General features: G+C 39.4%; 1 protein-coding gene across 6 annotated transcripts in view; it reads right to left on the bottom strand.

The window, feature by feature from the left end:
* Window positions 1–18,103, bottom strand: part of HELZ (helicase with zinc finger) — an 84,162-nt gene that overhangs the window by 16,406 nt on the left and 49,653 nt on the right. For all 6 annotated transcript variants that reach the window (XM_066332361.1, XM_066332360.1, XM_066332358.1 and 3 more), the window contains 7 exons: window positions 14,619–14,797; window positions 12,954–13,072; window positions 11,373–11,518; window positions 8,805–8,952; window positions 6,361–6,544; window positions 5,171–5,399; window positions 1,854–2,058 (listed from right to left, as the gene is read on the bottom strand). In XM_066332361.1, the coding sequence (XP_066188458.1) occupies window positions 1,854–2,058; window positions 5,171–5,399; window positions 6,361–6,544; window positions 8,805–8,952; window positions 11,373–11,518; window positions 12,954–13,072; window positions 14,619–14,797 (1,210 nt within the window). The remainder of the gene's footprint in view (window positions 1–1,853; window positions 2,059–5,170; window positions 5,400–6,360; window positions 6,545–8,804; window positions 8,953–11,372; window positions 11,519–12,953; window positions 13,073–14,618; window positions 14,798–18,103) is intronic.

Here is an 18,103-nt window from a genome sequence, read left to right on the forward strand (position 1 = left end):
TCCTTCTTTAAAATCTAAACAGCAGAGAGGTTTTTAATGTCCCTACATAAATCCAGGAGCAATTCTGCTGAGTAAGAAGTGCTGTTTGTACAAAACCACTTCTCAGCACATGTGAAAGACAAGCTCTGACTTGCACAGTGTCCATAAACTCCCCACAAAACATGGCATTCAAGACCATTTTAATTATTTTTTTTGCTACAAAATACACCAGCACTAGGTTTTAATCCTTCATTTTTAATGTAAAATACCGTGCTTAGGACATCTATAATAAGCAAAACCAGCCATCTGCTTTTAAAACTCCAGCAAAGGGAAATGTCTATCCCTGGTCCCAGCTGCATTCTCAGAGTATTTGATCATCACCTGCTCACTGCTCTGCTGTGACTGCACACACTCACCACCTCTCAGTGGCATTCAGAGGGAAGATTTTATTTAGAATTGTGATATAGGTGGTTTAAACACTTCAGATCTTAAGCTGAAAATAGAGTGCTGGCAGTTTGAACAGCACAAGGGCTTAGTTTACCAACAAACTAAAGCAAAATAAACAGAGCTGTCTACTTACAAGACTCTCACTTTCCCCAACACACACTCCCCCTTTTTTCCTAAATGCACTAAACCTGCATTTTTAAGCACTTCTTTTTTTCATTTAGGAAACGAAAAGTATTAATAATGGTGTTCTATTATTAAGGAAAAGACTGAAGAGCTCATGAAAAATGAGAGTACAGCAGTGGCTTTTAAAGACAATTTTGTAATTTCTGGTTTTCTGTAGGCCCACTGTTTTGACACATGACTAGAAGCTTTAGAAATCTGGTGTTTGTTTCAGAAAGTAATGCATGCATCTTGATGAAGAAACCAAATGTTCTCACTCATAAGCTCCCTTTTAGGAAGGGCTGCCAAAGGGAAGGCTTTCCTTTTTGTATTAAAAAAACCTGTCTTAAAAATTTCATTTCAGTGATACAAAAATGCAAAGCCATGGGAATATGTGCAGTTCTCCCTTCCTGTACACTGAGTTCATCACAAAGCTGACAACCTGCATTTCAGCTCCTTCTCTAAATACAATTCAATTAAATTACAACCCAAATGATTTTGATATAAACTACAAAGAACTATTAAAATAGAATTCATTACTAATATATCACCCCCCAAGAAAGCTTTAAAATTTAGTGTTGTTCTTTATCATCCTAAGAAGATACATATTTTCATCACTTCTTCACCTGCTTTTATAAAAAGAGCTGATGAAATTACCACTCTGAGGTAATTTTATCTCTCTGCCCTCTTGATGCTAATGAAATCTGGTCTTCTGAAGGACATTATCACTGAGCTAATCTATGCAATAAACCAGTTTACAACATATTTTTAATTACATCAAAAATTATCTTACATAATTTAAGCCCTTGAATTTTAAACGTGTCTTTTAGACCAAACCAAATCCCTTTTGGCTATTATTTTGTTGGCTTCTTTCACTCCTGTCTGTATCAGCCTATTGTTTCCTGGGGTGCAGTCACAGCACAGCTTGGGACAGGGACTGCCTCTTGCTCAGGTTTAATCTGCTTTATCTAAATCCTGAGTTTCCATAGCTGAAGTTCTCCAGGGTCACTGCAAAACTGCCAATGAACATGCCAAGGTGTGTTTTAGCAAGCAAACAAGGCTTGGACAACCCCAACCTAATATTGCTAAAAACTTTACAACAACACAAGTCCGAAGCTTTCACTAGAAAACACTGAGGATCCCTCTGGAATTTGCATTCCTATCTGCTTGCACTGATGCAATTTTAACCCAAACAGCTTGTCCCATCAAGCTTTCATGTTACCTCTCTAGATTGACTTGCAGATTGTGGCAGGAGCCCCCAGCATTACCTTGGGAGGTGACTGCTGCTGTTTGGTGGCACTGGCGGAGTGCTGGTGCCGCAGCGCTCGGGGGATGAACTCGGGGGCCAGAGGGTTCAACACGTAGGTCTTCTTCAACTCCAGAGCTTCCAGCTGAGCTTTGATCTGCTCAAACGTGATGCCATGAAGACTTTCATTCTCGTGGCACAGGGCAATAAACCTTTCCCAGAATTTCCTACGGAAACGATTTTTAGAAACAGTGAGGAAGGCGCAATGGCTGTCATTAAAATGGAAACGGATTTAATGCAACCGTGGGACGTTTTTATTTTTTTGTGTGTGCTCATTTTACACACCAACCCACCCACCCTGAACCCCACAGCACAGTGCAGAGCTGCCCAGCCATTCCAAATGGACACCCAGCTCTGTCCATGTGCATCAGTCACAGCACTGCCTGGGTACCACATTTCACATCTGTGCCATGGACAGCTCCAACTCAGACCTTTTTCCTAGAAAACTAAAAACAGCAAACTCAGTGCTTAAAATTCAGAAATGTATGCGATTTAAGGCATTTATTGAAGCTCAAATAGTCACAGGAATGACACAGATTCTCGGGCCCAGAAGATGTCAAGAACATTCTCTGAATTTAGGCAGATCCTTCAGTGTAACAAATACCAAAGCTAACAAAACCCAAATATAAAAGGGTTTTCAGAGATGCCCTCCAAACCACTCTTGTGAAACACTTCAGAGGCATGTGAAAACTAATATTTTGGGGAGTTTCTAGAGATTCTTTGAGATCCTCTAGTGGAAAACAAATAAAAACAGAAGTTTTAGTGCATGTCAGATTTTTCTATAACATATAGGAGAAGTATTTCTGAGCGAGGAAAACAACCACCAGATGATGCATGACTTGTCTATGAAAATTCTGTTCCCAACTTTTTGGAAGATGAAGGGATTATTTAAACCATGTAATAAAAGATCATTTCTCCCTGTCTTCTGCTTTCTCATGACACGTCTTTCTACTTTATAAAAAAAGATCCTTTTTTTTTTCCGTTAACATCCACAGCAGGATCTATCCAAAATTCTACACTTATGACTTTTTTAACCTCAAAGGAACTTTTTGGGTGAAGTTACTGAACCTTAAAAGATAATTTTAAAAGGTCTGAAGATGTCACTTAAAAAAAAAAAAACAAACCAACAAACTTGACTGAGCTGTCTCTTTCAAAAACATCAAGAGTAAAAGGTGTGCTTGACTGTACCTCCTGCTTGTTCACCCTTCAGTAATAAGGCCTGGCCTATCAGCAAGCACTGTTCTTTCCCCAAAACCTGAAAAAAGAGACACTGCTGCACACTATTTGTACCTGCAGTGTCACATTTTGCTGAGTAGCTGCTTGGTGAGGAAGAACAAGTGTCTGTCTTGCAAGAACGCCGTGATGCTAGCGATGTTTTTAAGAATTCAAAATAGTTTTCCCTAAAAGCCCATTTCTGCTGTGATTTTATAGAGGCAAGAAATGCTCCTTTAAAATTCAGGATGCAAGCTGGCCCTTTTTCTGCATTTTGCTCTAAGGCAAATAAATCTTGCAAGGTTTTAAATGAGAATTAAAAAACCAAAATTAAATGCATCACCGGGATGCCTTAACGATGGAATTCCCTCTGATTAATCAATTCAGTCCCCAAACCTACTGCCAAGCACCACAAACCTACTGAGACCCATCCACTTTTGCTGAGAACGCCCCGGGCAGCCTCTCACCACGTGGAACACTTGTTCTGGGGTGTAAGAACAGAGAATAAAACCCTGCTGCCTCTGTCTGAGTGTGCTCAGGAGTTTCAAGGGGGTGTCTGCCAAAACAGCCCTGTCTAGTCCAGCTGGAGCACACAGGAATGGAATGATCACCCTGGGCACACTGCACAAAGCTCACTACAACCATCATTACAGTCTTGACTCATTTTGACAGGTATTAGAATATTTATAAAATTCAAATATGCTCTAAACTTTTTTTTGAGGTCTGTTTTTGCTAAGGAAATGTCACTTCTTTCAGACTTCTCCACTCCTGTTGTACTAAAAAAGAACCATCTTCCCAGCAGCCTCCCTGAGCCCCTCCAGCACTATTTTCAAAGACTGAATGTTCAATTATTCAGTGAAACAAGACAATGGTGTATTAAAGGGAAAGCTTGAGATACATCTTAATAAAGTTTCAGTGCTCCTTGTTTCTTAATTATCTTTGGGTTTTATAATTTGGAACAGCTCTGTGTCTATAAACAGCTGCTGGTCCTCAAAATGCAAACTCAACCCTTAACTGCCAGCACTGTAATTTATTTACCACGCTGACAGCCTATGTTTTTATTTCATTAAGTTTTTGCACACCCTATTTCAGATATTTTGAAGGAGCACTCAGGAGACAGAGAGGCTCTTTCTCATCAGTTCATTACATAAACCAGCCCAGGCCTGAAAAACCCAGCCAGGTAAAGGGAAAACTTAACTAAACTGACAACAATTATCTCTCTGTCAGTAAGATGTTAGAAGCCACTTAAAGCAGATCACTGCATTCATACTCCTGACACCATCCCAGCAGGGAAGTGGTGAAATTCAGGTTATATTTCATCAATACAGTAAACAAAGGCTTGAGCTCCATTTGGCTTTTTCAACTCCAATCTTTGAAAAGCACATCCCTCTTCAATACAGTGGAAGCAGCATCGCTCAGGAAAGTAGAACACAACACAGATATAACAACTAACATGTATTTTTAGCTTTATTTTAATAATGTAGTCAGTGCACTGTTTCCTCTCTTCGAGAATAAGCTGCAGGGTTTATCTCTGATCATCTCAAAATTTCAGCTCTTCCATCGAAAAAAAACCCTTTGAAGAACAAGAACTTGGAACCTTTAACTAAAGTGTTTACATATCTCAGCATTTTTCTCATTTCTTCATTTAGGTCTATAAAATGTAAATTCACTCAAATCTCAAGGAGTTTTTTCCTAGTGTCATGAAGCCTTACCAAAACATAAATAATGTTTTTCAAGTCTTCTGCCATCCTACAACTGCCATAACATTCATTTTTAAAATACCACATTACATCACAGTTTTAAACTCCAAATCACGTGCTACTTTTATTTGTATATAAAATTATAACAGGTACACAAAAAAATCCTGCTAGAAAGTAAAATGAAGTGAAAATCTGAGCAACTATAAAGACATGAAAAGAGAGGTGATCAATGGCCAGGAGTAGGTATGTTACATTTTTCCCTGTCAAGCATGATGACAACCATCACTTTTCCAAAGCCACCAGTCACAGATAAACACATTTTCCAGTCCCCTTAGCCCTGATTAATCAAGGAACATAGAGAAAGTACCTGCATCTTCCAATGGAACATAAAGCAATTGGATCTCCCACCACAGCTACCAAGGATTGTGCTCTTGTAATGGCAGTGTTGAGAAGTTTGTAATTAGACAGAAAACCATAATCCAAGTCTTCTGTTGAATCCTCCAGTAACTGCTCTTTCCTTTTAATTGGAGTTTGCTTATGTTTGCACGTGTGCCGTGTTCGTACTGTGCTGAGGAACAACACTCGGAACTGTTTTCCTAAAAGGAAACAAAAAACATCTCTGAGATAACTGTTGCTATTTCTGCTCATACTACAGCCAGATCACTGTCCTTGCCAGCCACATTTCACACCTAGATGTTCTGAACTCAAAGCTACCCTTCACATGAAGAGCTTTATGCAAGAATAATAAGATTTAAAAATTTTAAAAGATGCACTATAAATAGCATATTCCATTACAAGAATATTTCCTCTTTAAAAAACTTACTTTTTCACCTTGATATTAATCACTCCTGAACTTTCTGAAATGTTAATTATCTTTACAGCATTGCCTATCGGTCAATAACAAATCTTGCATTTATTTATTCCACCTTTAAAAGAAATTCTGGACATTCTTGACTCTTGTTTCTAAATTTCTCAAATACATGAATATCCACCATGAGAAAACAGAGCAAACCACTCACTGTCACTCAAGTTACTTTATCATCTGCCTTTGTTTATTACTGACTAGAAGTGCAACCTAGCAACAGGCTATGCCTACACAAACTCCTTGTTATCAATGTGATTTCAGGAAGAAACACCTAAATTTTTAGACTCCCTACAGTTTATTCCTCAGATGGAAAAGAAATCAGTAAAACATTCTGAGGCTATATTTCTGTTCCATTTGTATTCAGAACTCTAAAACCCATCAGCTCGTTAAAATCGTTAAAATCACATTAAAAATCTATCCGTTCCCACAATTTCCACTCAACTTATTTTTTAAGCAAGGCTGAACTTGATTTTGAGAAAATCCAAGATATCCTTTAAAGAAAAGACCAATCTCACATCCCCAGGTTTAGAGCCAACATCGCGGCGACATCGGCATCACCGCTCTCCTTTTACCGCCGCACCTTTAGTGTAATTTTAATAAATCAGAGGGTAATTTGATGAAGTTCTGACTGCAGCAGACACGTTTCCCCTGGCTCAGGCAGGTGTGGGGGCCAGCCCTGCCCTGCTGCTCACCCTGCACGTTGAGCACCCTCTCCACGCTGACGTCGGACAGGCGCTTCTTGCGCAGCTCGGCGCGGATGCGGAACACCTGGTCAGCGTAGGGCGTCACCACCCCGATGCTGCCATCGTCCAGCTTGCCCCAGGCCACGGGCCACTTCCTCCTCAGCTCCTCCACACGCTCCACCACCTCAAACACCTGCCAAAAGAAAAGCAGGAGTCTTAAAAGTTACGTCCCACCAAGCGTCTCTCTTTGATACGGAGCTTTGAAACCGTAACGTGACAAAGTGTTACACAAGCAATGACACTACTGCAGCCTGCAGTGATACTCAAAAGTAGCCTGGATTAAAACAATCTATTCACTATTCTGTATTCACTATAAAGCACCCTTTCTGATCTTGAAATTCATTAAAAGCCACAGTTGAAATTACGAACTTCAAAATTACATTAATAATCTTGGCTTTCATTCTTAGGTTCTTACAAAAATGTCAAGTGCACTAGGGCCTTTCTTGGCACACTTCAACTTCTTTCTGTAAGTCACTGTACTGCCTAAATAGATGTAATTTAATTTTTATTCTGGATTTGATATATGTCATTTTAGAGTCTGATAAGTCTAGGCACAGAGTCCGTATACCAGAGCACAATCATCTGCATCCAAAGGACACCGCTGGGAGTTTCAGATTATACAGCAACTGCTGGTTCTTCTCTGTGAAATGCTATGAAATGTGCTACCTGAGAAGACTAATGTGTAACAAAACCTGAAAACCTCCTCAGTCCCACACACCAGAGGTATTGCACTGCACAAGGCATTCCTGAGGAACTTTATAGAAGGTTTGTGACTCCTTTGGTTTTTTTTAAATTTACATTCAATAGATATTTCTCCAGCTATTTAAAGCATGGTAATTCATGATGCTCCTTTCCTACAGCATCACAAATGCAAGCTCAGCCTCTTAAAGAAAAAAAAAAGATCTGCTAATGCTTAAAAAGTCACAAATAGTTTATTTTTGGCAATTTCAGAGGACAGTGAAAATATGCGACTGCTTTTAAGCAAGTCCTGAATGTTTTTGTGACATCAATTCTTGCATTGAAAAGCCAGCTCTACTGACAAAGGATATTAGAATAAAATCTGATATCTATAAAAACCATAGCACGAAAATAATGATCTTTTGTAGGTATTTTGGCAAGATTCTCTGAAAGTATATAGCTTCTGGGTATGTGTTTAGAATTAATACTACATAGGGAAATTTTTAAATTAAGACCAACAAGGGAAAGTTTATTTCCCAGAATAATTCTTATTATAGGCATCAATGAACCACAAGACGCCCCAGTGCAAACATCCATTAAGGGTCAAACAGAAAAAATCTCCTTCATCATGTAATTTCAGTTTTTCCTGCTGGTGTTTAAGGAGCCGTTGTCCTTCATTTCTGCCTGTGGCCATTAATGACTCACAGTTTTCAGACAGTTACTTGGCCACTGAAGATATTTTTAGGTCTTTTACAACTTTTTTTAAATGGCAAAGCAATCCAAGTAGATTAATGGAAGCAGTCAGGTGTCCAGAAGTCATTGGAGCTTCTTATTTAAGAAGATATTTTAATTTTACCACAGCAAAGAACGTTTAACAAGTGCAGCACCACAACAACAAACAGGTTTCAAATTGTGCAGCAGATGAAAACCCCACCATGATCAAGAAGGGGAAACAGGCAGCTCTGCAGTGCTTCATAACAAGCACTAACCAGAAACTCCTCCAAAGCTTATGAAAATTACTGCTATTTCTTTGATTTTTCTCTCCCTCCCCTAACTGGAGGTGACTGGAAAAAGGCATCTTCCACTCTGAGAAGTGTTATCAAGTCAGAAGGTGGGAGGTGGGTGCTGCTGCATGTGTTTGTTTTTTGTGGGCTTGGGTTGTTTGGTTCTTTTAAACACAAGGGAAGGAATGAGAATGAAAGTAATTTTTGAAGAATACCAATAAATCTATGCGAAACAAACACTTGGAGGGTAAGTTCTCACCTAAAAGAATCTCATCTGCACATTATCAGTTAGACACTGATCCTAAACATATGAAAGGAAATGTGAAATGTTACTCCAGAGGACTCTTATCTGAGTGGGAACATTTCTACAACAGTCAAAGAAATCTAAGTTTTACTTCAAATTGCAGTTACTCTCAGTTGCTAAGATACATCTATCAGAATGTCACATAAATTATCAGGAAAGACATCCTGAAGAATGAGCCTGGGAGAATGAGATGCAGCTTATAATTTGCAAAGGAAAAAACGAAGGTAAATTAGTGGAAATGTTTACTACAATTACAATTTTCATTACATCATGTTTAGTGTATTCCACGTTCCCCTCTCCTGGCAGAGGGCAATTTTTGTCTTCCACCCACACTGAGCATAAACCAGTCAATTCAGTGCAGTGGAGCTTCAGGAAAACAATCAACAGTAAAAGCAACGAAGAGTTACCTCTGCATTATTGTAAAAAGCTGTACTGTTTTTTTCTTGCACATCTTCTCCACGTGCTGTGAAGAAAGTCAAAGGGTAGAAATCTTTGTGTGCTGGCTGCTTTCCACTTGCCATCAATTTGCCTTCATAGAAAAGTTCGGATGTGTAACTGTAACGAGGCAAAACAGGGTAAAATGTGGAGTCTACATGGGAGCTCACTGATAAAATATGCAAATCTCCCTGATGAAATATGCAACCACAAAATACTTCATAAGGAAAACAGAACCACTGATTACTATTCAGCATCTTCAAATGATTTCTCTGAACTGATATTTCCCTACTACAGACACAGCAGAAGGCACTAAAAATATGCTTCTCCAACACTTTTTCTACAAAGGCTGTTTTTTCTTCTCATCTAAAGCTCGACAAAGTTATGAACATTCTCACTGATGTTTCACTTAGAAGTTCTGATGGCTGGAAACCGGGCAAAAAAGAACACTTGCTGTCTGGCACTGGTTATTCCCCAGGCTGGACAATGAGTTTGCTCATGTCAGTTAAGAGTTATTGAACTTGGAAGATAAATTTACTACAGATTTCGTGCGCACTGAGCACGACGCAGGCCAAGCGTTCAGCTGTCAACCAAGCTTTTCTTCTGAGACTTCTGCTCTGGGCTGATCTGTGCTGCTAGAGACCAGAAACACAACCAGAACAGAGTTCCTCTGCTGGCAGCAGCCACTCCAGCAGCTGGCTGACTGAAAAAGAAACGAGGCAAGAAGTACTTCATGGTGAAAAGCAGGAGGGAAAAAGGCAAACTGAATGGAAGGAGACAAAAAGGCAGCAAGGAGAGACTGGAGAAGGCTGTAAATGCTGTATGCTGCTGCACAGTAGAGCTAAATTAATGCTCTGGCTTCCAGTAATTAGGGCATTTTGGTATCATCTCACTTTGAATGCTCAGCCTCCAACCTCAGTGTTCTCTGGCTATCACTCAGAGGCTGCAGTGATCTGAGTACAGCCTGACATGAAGACAACCAAAGCAGGAGTCTGCAGCTGGAGGATCCATCGAGTTCTTCCAGAATCCCAGCTACTGCAGCCTAAGATGGAAACAGGTGCTCGTGGAAAAGCCACAGAAACTTGTCTGCTACCAAATCACCATCAAATCACCCTGAGCTGAGCTGGCTTCCCCTGGAACAGCCCTGAAGAACACTGGGCTCCTCTCTGGGTTGGGTTGCAGCAGTCACTCCACAACAGCCAGGGGGCAAAACTAACCATCTCTTCTGCAAATTAACTTTTAGTAATGAGATCTCATTAAACAACAAAACTTTTCTGTATGGGCTGTTTTTTTCCAATTACAGCTCCAAAGTCAGGCTGAACTAAGGGCTGGTTCTTTCCTGAATTTCTCATGGTGTCTCTGCTTCAGTGAGGTAGAGATGATTAATGAGCCCTTCATCTTCCTACACTTCTGTCCTAAGTGTCATGGTCCCATTTGTCAGGGGAAATTCCACATTACACGAAAAAGGAGACGTGAGACATCTCCTAAAGGGACCACCATGAGAGTGTTCAGCTGGTTGCACCTCACACAGCAAGGCTTCCCAGTTTGGGAACTGGGCACACTGGACTTCCATCAGAGAGACGACCACCCCCAGTGGTGTTTCTGTGCCCTCATCTCCATGTTCAACAGAGCGGATCTTTCTTGGAACTCCCTGTCTGAACTCCAGCTGCTGAAGTGAATTTTCATGATCTTTCTGAGGCAAATGACATGGAAGTGATCTCTAAAGAAAAGCTAAAACAATCCCTTCCTTTACAGACATTCTCTAGTTTCAAACTCAGAATCTCAAAAAATGGGTAAGAAATTTAGCAGCACTCAGCCTGTAATTACAAAGTCCATAAAGTGAAGACAGATCAAGCTATGTAAAAAAAATATTTTACATTCTCACTTTTGATTCCCCAGAGCACTTAAATATTTCTGCTTTTGCTTTGAACACAGTGATAACCTAATTAGTATGACTGGATACCAACATAATATTCCTCAGTACATATTTGAGCCAGGATTTAAACTTTAGCATTTTTCCCCATGATTGCACTTATTCTTTCCAGCACAGCTCATGGATGAGCTCATTACACTGGCAGCCATTAGTTTATCATAGCATAAAAATGCAAACCCACTGATTAATGTGTCTTGAAAGAAGTAATAAAAGATGTCAACAGTAAAGAAGCATGCTCAAAATTTGACCTATTTTTTCCATTCACAGTTGTATATCCATATGTTCCTTCCATTGCCCAAAGCTTACCATTCCAAGCTAATCCACCCCAGTAAATCTAAAATTCTGAGATGGTTCAAAGAAGCACAGAGCCTACAGAACAGACTGCTGGGGGGTTAAAAAGGGAGATTTGGCTTGTCCATCCCCACCTGAACGAGGTGTCTGCCCCACAGCCCTGGCAGCTGCTTTAGGAAACCAAATTGCGACTCAGGATTACTAATTAACTTCGAATCAAGCAAGATTTCAGGACAGAAAACCCTTCAGCCGTGCTTGGCTCTCACTGGCAGCAGTCAGAAGAAGCACATGATACAGTGAAAAAGTTCACACCTACTTGATGATTGCTTCATGGGAGCGATAGTTCTCACACAGCAGGATCCTGCAGGGGAATTCCGCAGGGTAGTGCTCGTAGAGGCGGTCGAGCAAGGAAACGTGAAGGTTCCTCTCCCTGGCAAATTCACTGTAGACAAAAGGACTGAGCTGTAATAGACACACACACACACAAAGAAAATGTAACTGAACGGGTGGACTCGGAATTTCATGCCCCCAAACATATGTATTGGCATCAAACCAAAAATGAAAGCTCCCTTTTAGTGGACATTCATCGTTGGAAGACACAGATCATGGCTATTCCACAGAAATGCTCCTTCCCACCAGAAAAGTCACAGAAGACCAGCATGGTCTTAAAGCAACAATAAAACACTCAATAACTATGCAAAGAGCCCTTCTATCTAAGTTTAACACTCCAAACTGTGTTTAGAATGACTTTACACCATTATTCTGACAACTGCTTTTACAATTAAGTTATTACCACAAATAATTCAAATCAAAAAATAGAGCAATTTTAGTACCATTTTAAAAAAGTTAAACAGGAATGTTGTTGAGAAAACAAAAACCCAGTGACCTATTTACTGTTACATTAAACTCCTACAAGGCTTGTTTAACACTAAAATCACCATCTATTACAGCAGGAAAAACAGAACCAAGGATGACGAAAATGAGATTTTTAAAATACAATTTCCAAGTGTAGGAATAAAACCAATCTGTTTTGTCATTCTGAATTCATATGATTCAGATTCTGAGTTTCACTTCAGCTAAACACTAGATTTTGAAATTGAAATATTGGACACCTGATAGAGACTCTTCTGTAAGACCCTGAGCTATAGAGCAGCCTGAGACAGGACTTCAGCCACCCAGCTGGGCTGATGAGATCAAGCCTAAAGCAAAAACCCCAAGCTCTTGAAAAGCATTTTGAGAGCAGCATTCCAAAAGCACTACCCCAGTCCTTGGCATTACTAATATCAGTGAAATTATCCACCAGTATTAAATCATAGGTGGCAACACCATTCCGAGTTTGCCGCTGTACCAAAGCAATCCACTCTACTGCTACTGTGAGATGCAAAGAGAATTAAAGGCAAACCTATAAAAACAAATAAATCTGGCCTAAATCAATAAAGCAAGTAAAGCTGACTCTTCCAAGCATGCTTTCTCATGCCTCCAGGCTGCAAAATGACAGGCAGAATCAGTGTTTCCAGCTCTCCAAACCAAGCAGCTCCCAGGCACTTCGCAGAAACATAAAAGTACTGGCTAGTTTCATTTCCCATTTCTCACTTGCTCAAATCTTCATCAGTTTAGATGCTTCAAATAAACATTTGAAGTACTTTCAATCCTAATTTTGTTATCCGAATCCATATTCCTAATCCACCTTCTTGAGTTCTTGTAAAAATCCACAGGGAATATCAGTCATAAGCTCCTGAGGGTAATAAATATCCTCATATCTTACTCAAATAATATCCCTGGAATTCTCCTTGGCTTCCCCATCTATTATATGGGTTGGAGCATATAAATAACTTGAATAGATAAATACAAATATCACACCTATGCACTTCATACTCAAAACTTGCACAGCTCTTACCTGCATGTGGTCTCCAGCCAAGACAATTCTTGTGTTTTTATTAGCTAATGCTAGAGGCATAATCGTTTCACACTCCATAGCTTGAGCAGCTTCATCTAACAGAATGTGTGTAAAAAACCCTGTAAAACAGAGACATCAGCAAATAAATGAAACTTGAAATATGACAAAATGAATATTGATAACAAAACAAGAACTGGAACATAACGTTCTGTATTCTGATAGTAACCAAAACCAGAATGAAAAAAAAAAAAAAAAAGTATGGCTTACACAAATTAATTTCTAGCAACTACTGAAAACCACAGGATTTTCAAACCCATCAAATGACCAACAGTGGTCACCTGGCTGCCAGTGACATTAGCAGGGGCCCCCAGGTCTGCCTCTTTCTTGTGATACACATGAAATTAAACGTGTTTTATCTGAGCTCTCCTTACACCAAGAGGAATTATCTCTTGGCAGACCACCCCTCAAGAGGTTTCTCAAATCTCAGAGTCATTTCGCCACCATGAGACTTGAAGAGCTTTGGACAGTGACAATGCCAAGGAATTCCTCATGTATTTGAGTCCTAGGAACTATCTTATATACTGAATTTCCCATGAAAATGGCACACATACCTGAGCACCTTGCTGGCTATGGGCTTAAAGGAATGTTGGGGGGAAAAAAGGAACAGAAGTTGAAGGAAAATTTAAATTCAGTCTTACGATCACCAAAGGTTTGGTGGGAATCTATGCACTGGAGAACATGCACTTGAAAAAAAATCTTGCACACTGCAGACTTATATTTGATGAAATCTAAACTCAACCATAGAAGTGGTTTTATACATTGATGTCTGCGATATATTAAGGTTTAAAACAAAATATTAGAGGACTTAGTGCACCATCCAATTCAGATTACATACATAAAAATGTAGCAATTTTCTTTGGAAAATATGAATTTCATCCAGCTGCACACACATTGCTATGGCATGACTGTACACAGTCCGTGCCAAACAAAGCAGCTATTTCTATCTAAAGACTCAAAAATATTTACCATAAATTCCATATTAGTTTTCTCTGCTGCAACAAATGCTTAAATGTAGCCATAAAAAACTAACCCTAACAACTTATGTAAAGAAATTCAATGTTCTCCAAAAAGCAGATGGACTCAATTTGGAGATCAGGAAAATAATAAACCCTAAGCAGCCTCTGCCCCAAAAAATCAGTCTAATATATTTCAGTTTAGAAAACAACCCTAAATGTATCATGTTAACAAAGACAGGGTTTGTGTGTGTGGGAGTTGTTTGCAAAGCTAAACAATTCACAAAACAAGGGAAGAAGGCTCTCTGTTATTTATGCTTACATGCTCCACTGAGTAATGACCTTAATGAGCATAATATTCAAAGTCAGAATCTCAAACAGAATTTTCCCTCTTGGATCTCACAAACACCAGATCACAGATAGTACTGCTTCTTTATTTATTTTTTTTAAGAAGAAAAAAAAGAACAAGCAAAAGGTTAGTTAAAATGCCAACAGTTTATAGCTTTGTAATAACCATTTATTCGTTAAAAAAAAAAACAAAAGAGCATTTTAATATTATCATTGCTTACTTTATTTTTTAACAGTTGCAAGAATTGGGTAAGAGGAAGATATTTCCCAAGCATGGACACTTCTTGTCTAGAAATTATCTTACCTGGTTCAAGATCCAGCTGACATAGATACTGTGATGTATTTAAAGTAACAACTACTACTCTTTGCTTAAGAATGTCTTCTTTCTGTGGCATCTGAAAGGTGGAATGTGTGCTTGAAATCAAACAGTACTGATGCACAACTGGGTGAACAGTCTTTACCCAGCGATTTCGGAAATATACCCTAGGAAAAGAAAAATGGGCTTATTTTCCATGAGCTTTAAACACAGAGACAGCCTAAGATTTCCAAAGTTTCAAATACTAATATTCTGTTTTCTGGTAAATAAACATCATCTTCAAGAAGCAAAATGCCACAACTATGCAGAATTACACGTTCAAATGTCTTGGATTCACCTTCTATTATTGCAGTGCAGTTTTACACACATGAACAGTTAGCAGGTTTTGATTCATACACAGAAATCTGTAAATTCTTCAAATACTTATGTACTGTGATCCTCACATCAGTGCCTCTTTAATTTTAAACTTCCAATAAACTCATTTAGAATAAATACCTCCTGACCTGAAATGTGAGCATAGCCCAGAGTGTGGAGCTGACAGTGGTCTGCACATCTCAGCCACTGCAGTTGATATATGAAATATATTCAAATGCCTTTGTTCCCTTCCCCCAGCCCATGTGTGGTCTGAATTCTACAAATCAAACTTGAAGTGGATTCATCTTTTTAGGATAAAGGGCAAGAACTGTGATACTCTGGATAAAAGAATGAGGAAACAGTGCCAGAGGTTTGGCTGGAGTCTAAAATATAAGGACATTTTCTGGGTGTCAGACACCCTTCCAGGACACACCAGGTCATTTTAACCACCATCCCATGGGATCAGGGATGAATTTTTCTCAGGAAGGGATGGCCTCTTACAGCCAGTTTAGCCACCTGAGAGAGAAACACAGAAGACACAAAGGCTGTGTCCCAGAACATAGAATCCAAGTAACTGCACAGGGGTGAACACAGCCAGCAAGGAGCTGGATAAAGGTGCCCTGTAACACCTCCATCAGGTGTTCCTCACCACTATTATCTCTATTAAGAACCTTTAAACAACAAGAAATTATTGTACAGAAATTAAAGTTTGGAATTAAAGTTTTTACATTTATTTCCAAAGCAAATTAAGATGAATTAAATTAATTTCGGTTCTAAATATGGGATTTAATACTGTTTGCTTTATCTATTCATTATTTTATTTCTCCTGCACCCATAGTTCAAATCCCAAATCATGAATAAAGTGTTTGGAAAAGTGTAATTATGCACCTAATTGCAGAGCATGATTGCACTGGCTGGACTCTGGATATCACTTGTCCACCCACGTCTGAAAATTACAGCTGAGCTCCACGTAATGTGAGAGAAACAAGTACCAGGATTAGAATAAATCTGGTTGGAGAAGATACAACGCCCATTTTGGACAAAATGACATGCAAAAGCACTTCAGTACCTGAATGACTTTTTACCTGACAACACAACCAAGGCAGATCCACACGTGGAGAGCAAAGGTAACTCCAGGTAAAAGTGGGTTCAGTGCAGGAACAACCCCCACACTCCTGAGTCATCCTCAGAACAGGAGGCTTCTAACGTTACCCCCAGATATTTATTTCTTCTCAGCTCTCAAATGGATGAATTTTATCTGATAAACTGTTATTACACCAAATCATGGCCTAACACCCACAACAAGGGAGCAAGATAACCCCTGTTCCACCTTCCCCCAGCTTCTTTATCCTCAGCTTTTGTGTGCTTCACCTTCCCAACCCTAACTGAGGTTAATACTTCCCCAGCACCTCATAGAAATACTGTGAGCATGCCTGAGTTTATTGGGAGTTTATGTTTGTAAAGCACTTTGAGATTCTTCGATGAAAGGTGCTATTGAAATGCAAAATATTATGGTTATTAGACATTATTATACCATGCACTGTCTTTTATTACAAAAATTCAACTGTGGGTGACTCACAGATTGGCTGACAGCATTTCAAACTGCATTGCTGCTTACCCATTAATTTCTTTTATTTTGATGTGAGATCAAATAGGTATCCCAGAGCTATTATTCACCACTGGCATAGAAACACCTGACAGATGTGACTACTTCGAAAATGTCATGAGAGAAGTTAAGCCTCACTGAACAAGGACTTTCTTTCTCAGGTGCAACTCGGGCTAATAAAATCACCATAAAATCACCATAATTTCATTATTACATGTTTTTTTTTCCTCAAAGTTGCAAGAACCAATTACAAAAATGGGGTTTACCAGCAGAACACAAATCATAACATTTCACCCTGCAACACATTCTCAACTTCTGACTGAACATAAGACTAAACTTCTAAAATGTTTAGTCTTAAACCTGCATGAGCAGAGTCCCTTAACTCCAGCAGAGTCAGGCAGTTACTAATGAAACACTCATTAGTACCCACAACACATTTTATTACTATTTGGGTACAAAGTGGGCAAAAGCTGCAGCCACAGAACCCAAAGCTTACAGGAGAGATTCTTCCCATCACGTGCCTCACATCAAGGCTTTAATTCTGGAGAAATGAAAACCTGCAGGGGAAGGTTCACCCAAACCACAGGCAGTGAAATTACTGCCACACACATGGAACATTGCCTCAAAATGGAAATGCCAGAAGATTATAGATTAGGGCCTCAATCTTCTGCAAACTAAGGCACTGAACATATCCTCTGTATTTAATGCTTGCTTAACATGCAAGGAGTCTGCATTTCCTGTGGTTTCCAGCTCACCTTTATTTCTAAGTGTGGCATCTGGATACCAACAACAGAAGCCTTAATTTCTGTGCATCTCCAGCACAAGCTGTCAGCTGACCTGTGCTTCCATCATTTTCCCTGCCACGATGTCAAAAAAGAAATTTCCCCCAACTATTTCGACTAAGTGTTAGTTAAATCAAGGAGTTCCAGGCTGGGATTGTTTCTAGACACTTAAAATACACTGCTAAATTTTAATAAAGGAGGAGTCTGGAGTCAGAACCTCTGAGGGAGACTAAAAAGCTTCATTTGCACTCCTGTCCTACAACAGTGACTTCTTCTGGTGACTCCTTACAAGAGAGTGAGTGGGGACTAAACTTCATTTCTTCAAAACTTCTTTTTCCCTGCTCTGAACTCGACTCCTCTCAGTTCAGAATAGAAAGGCCAGAACTCTCCCCTTCAGGCTGTGCTCAATAAATTCTCCTTGGATACATCCCACCTCCTCAGCTTTTGTGCTGTTACTTCTCACATGAAATGCCTCAAGTGAAAAGAGCACAGAAACTCAGAGGGAAAGGAATCTAGCAGGCTAATCTCATGTCTCTGTTAAAAGACCATTAAAAAAAATCTAACTAATCCCAAGAAGCCTGAAAAAAACTTTAAAAGCACCTGATTTCCCTCTTCCATTTCTTTAGATCCATCTCCAAAGACAGGCTCATTCTCACAAAAAGTCAGTTCCTTGGGATGCAGAAAACATGTGAAAAACCTGTCCTACAACTTGAAAGTTCTCTTTTTTTAAT

The sequence above is a fragment of the Sylvia atricapilla genome, chromosome 18, assembly GCF_009819655.1.
Source record: "Sylvia atricapilla isolate bSylAtr1 chromosome 18, bSylAtr1.pri, whole genome shotgun sequence".
Classification (NCBI taxonomy): domain Eukaryota; kingdom Metazoa; phylum Chordata; class Aves; order Passeriformes; family Sylviidae; genus Sylvia; species Sylvia atricapilla.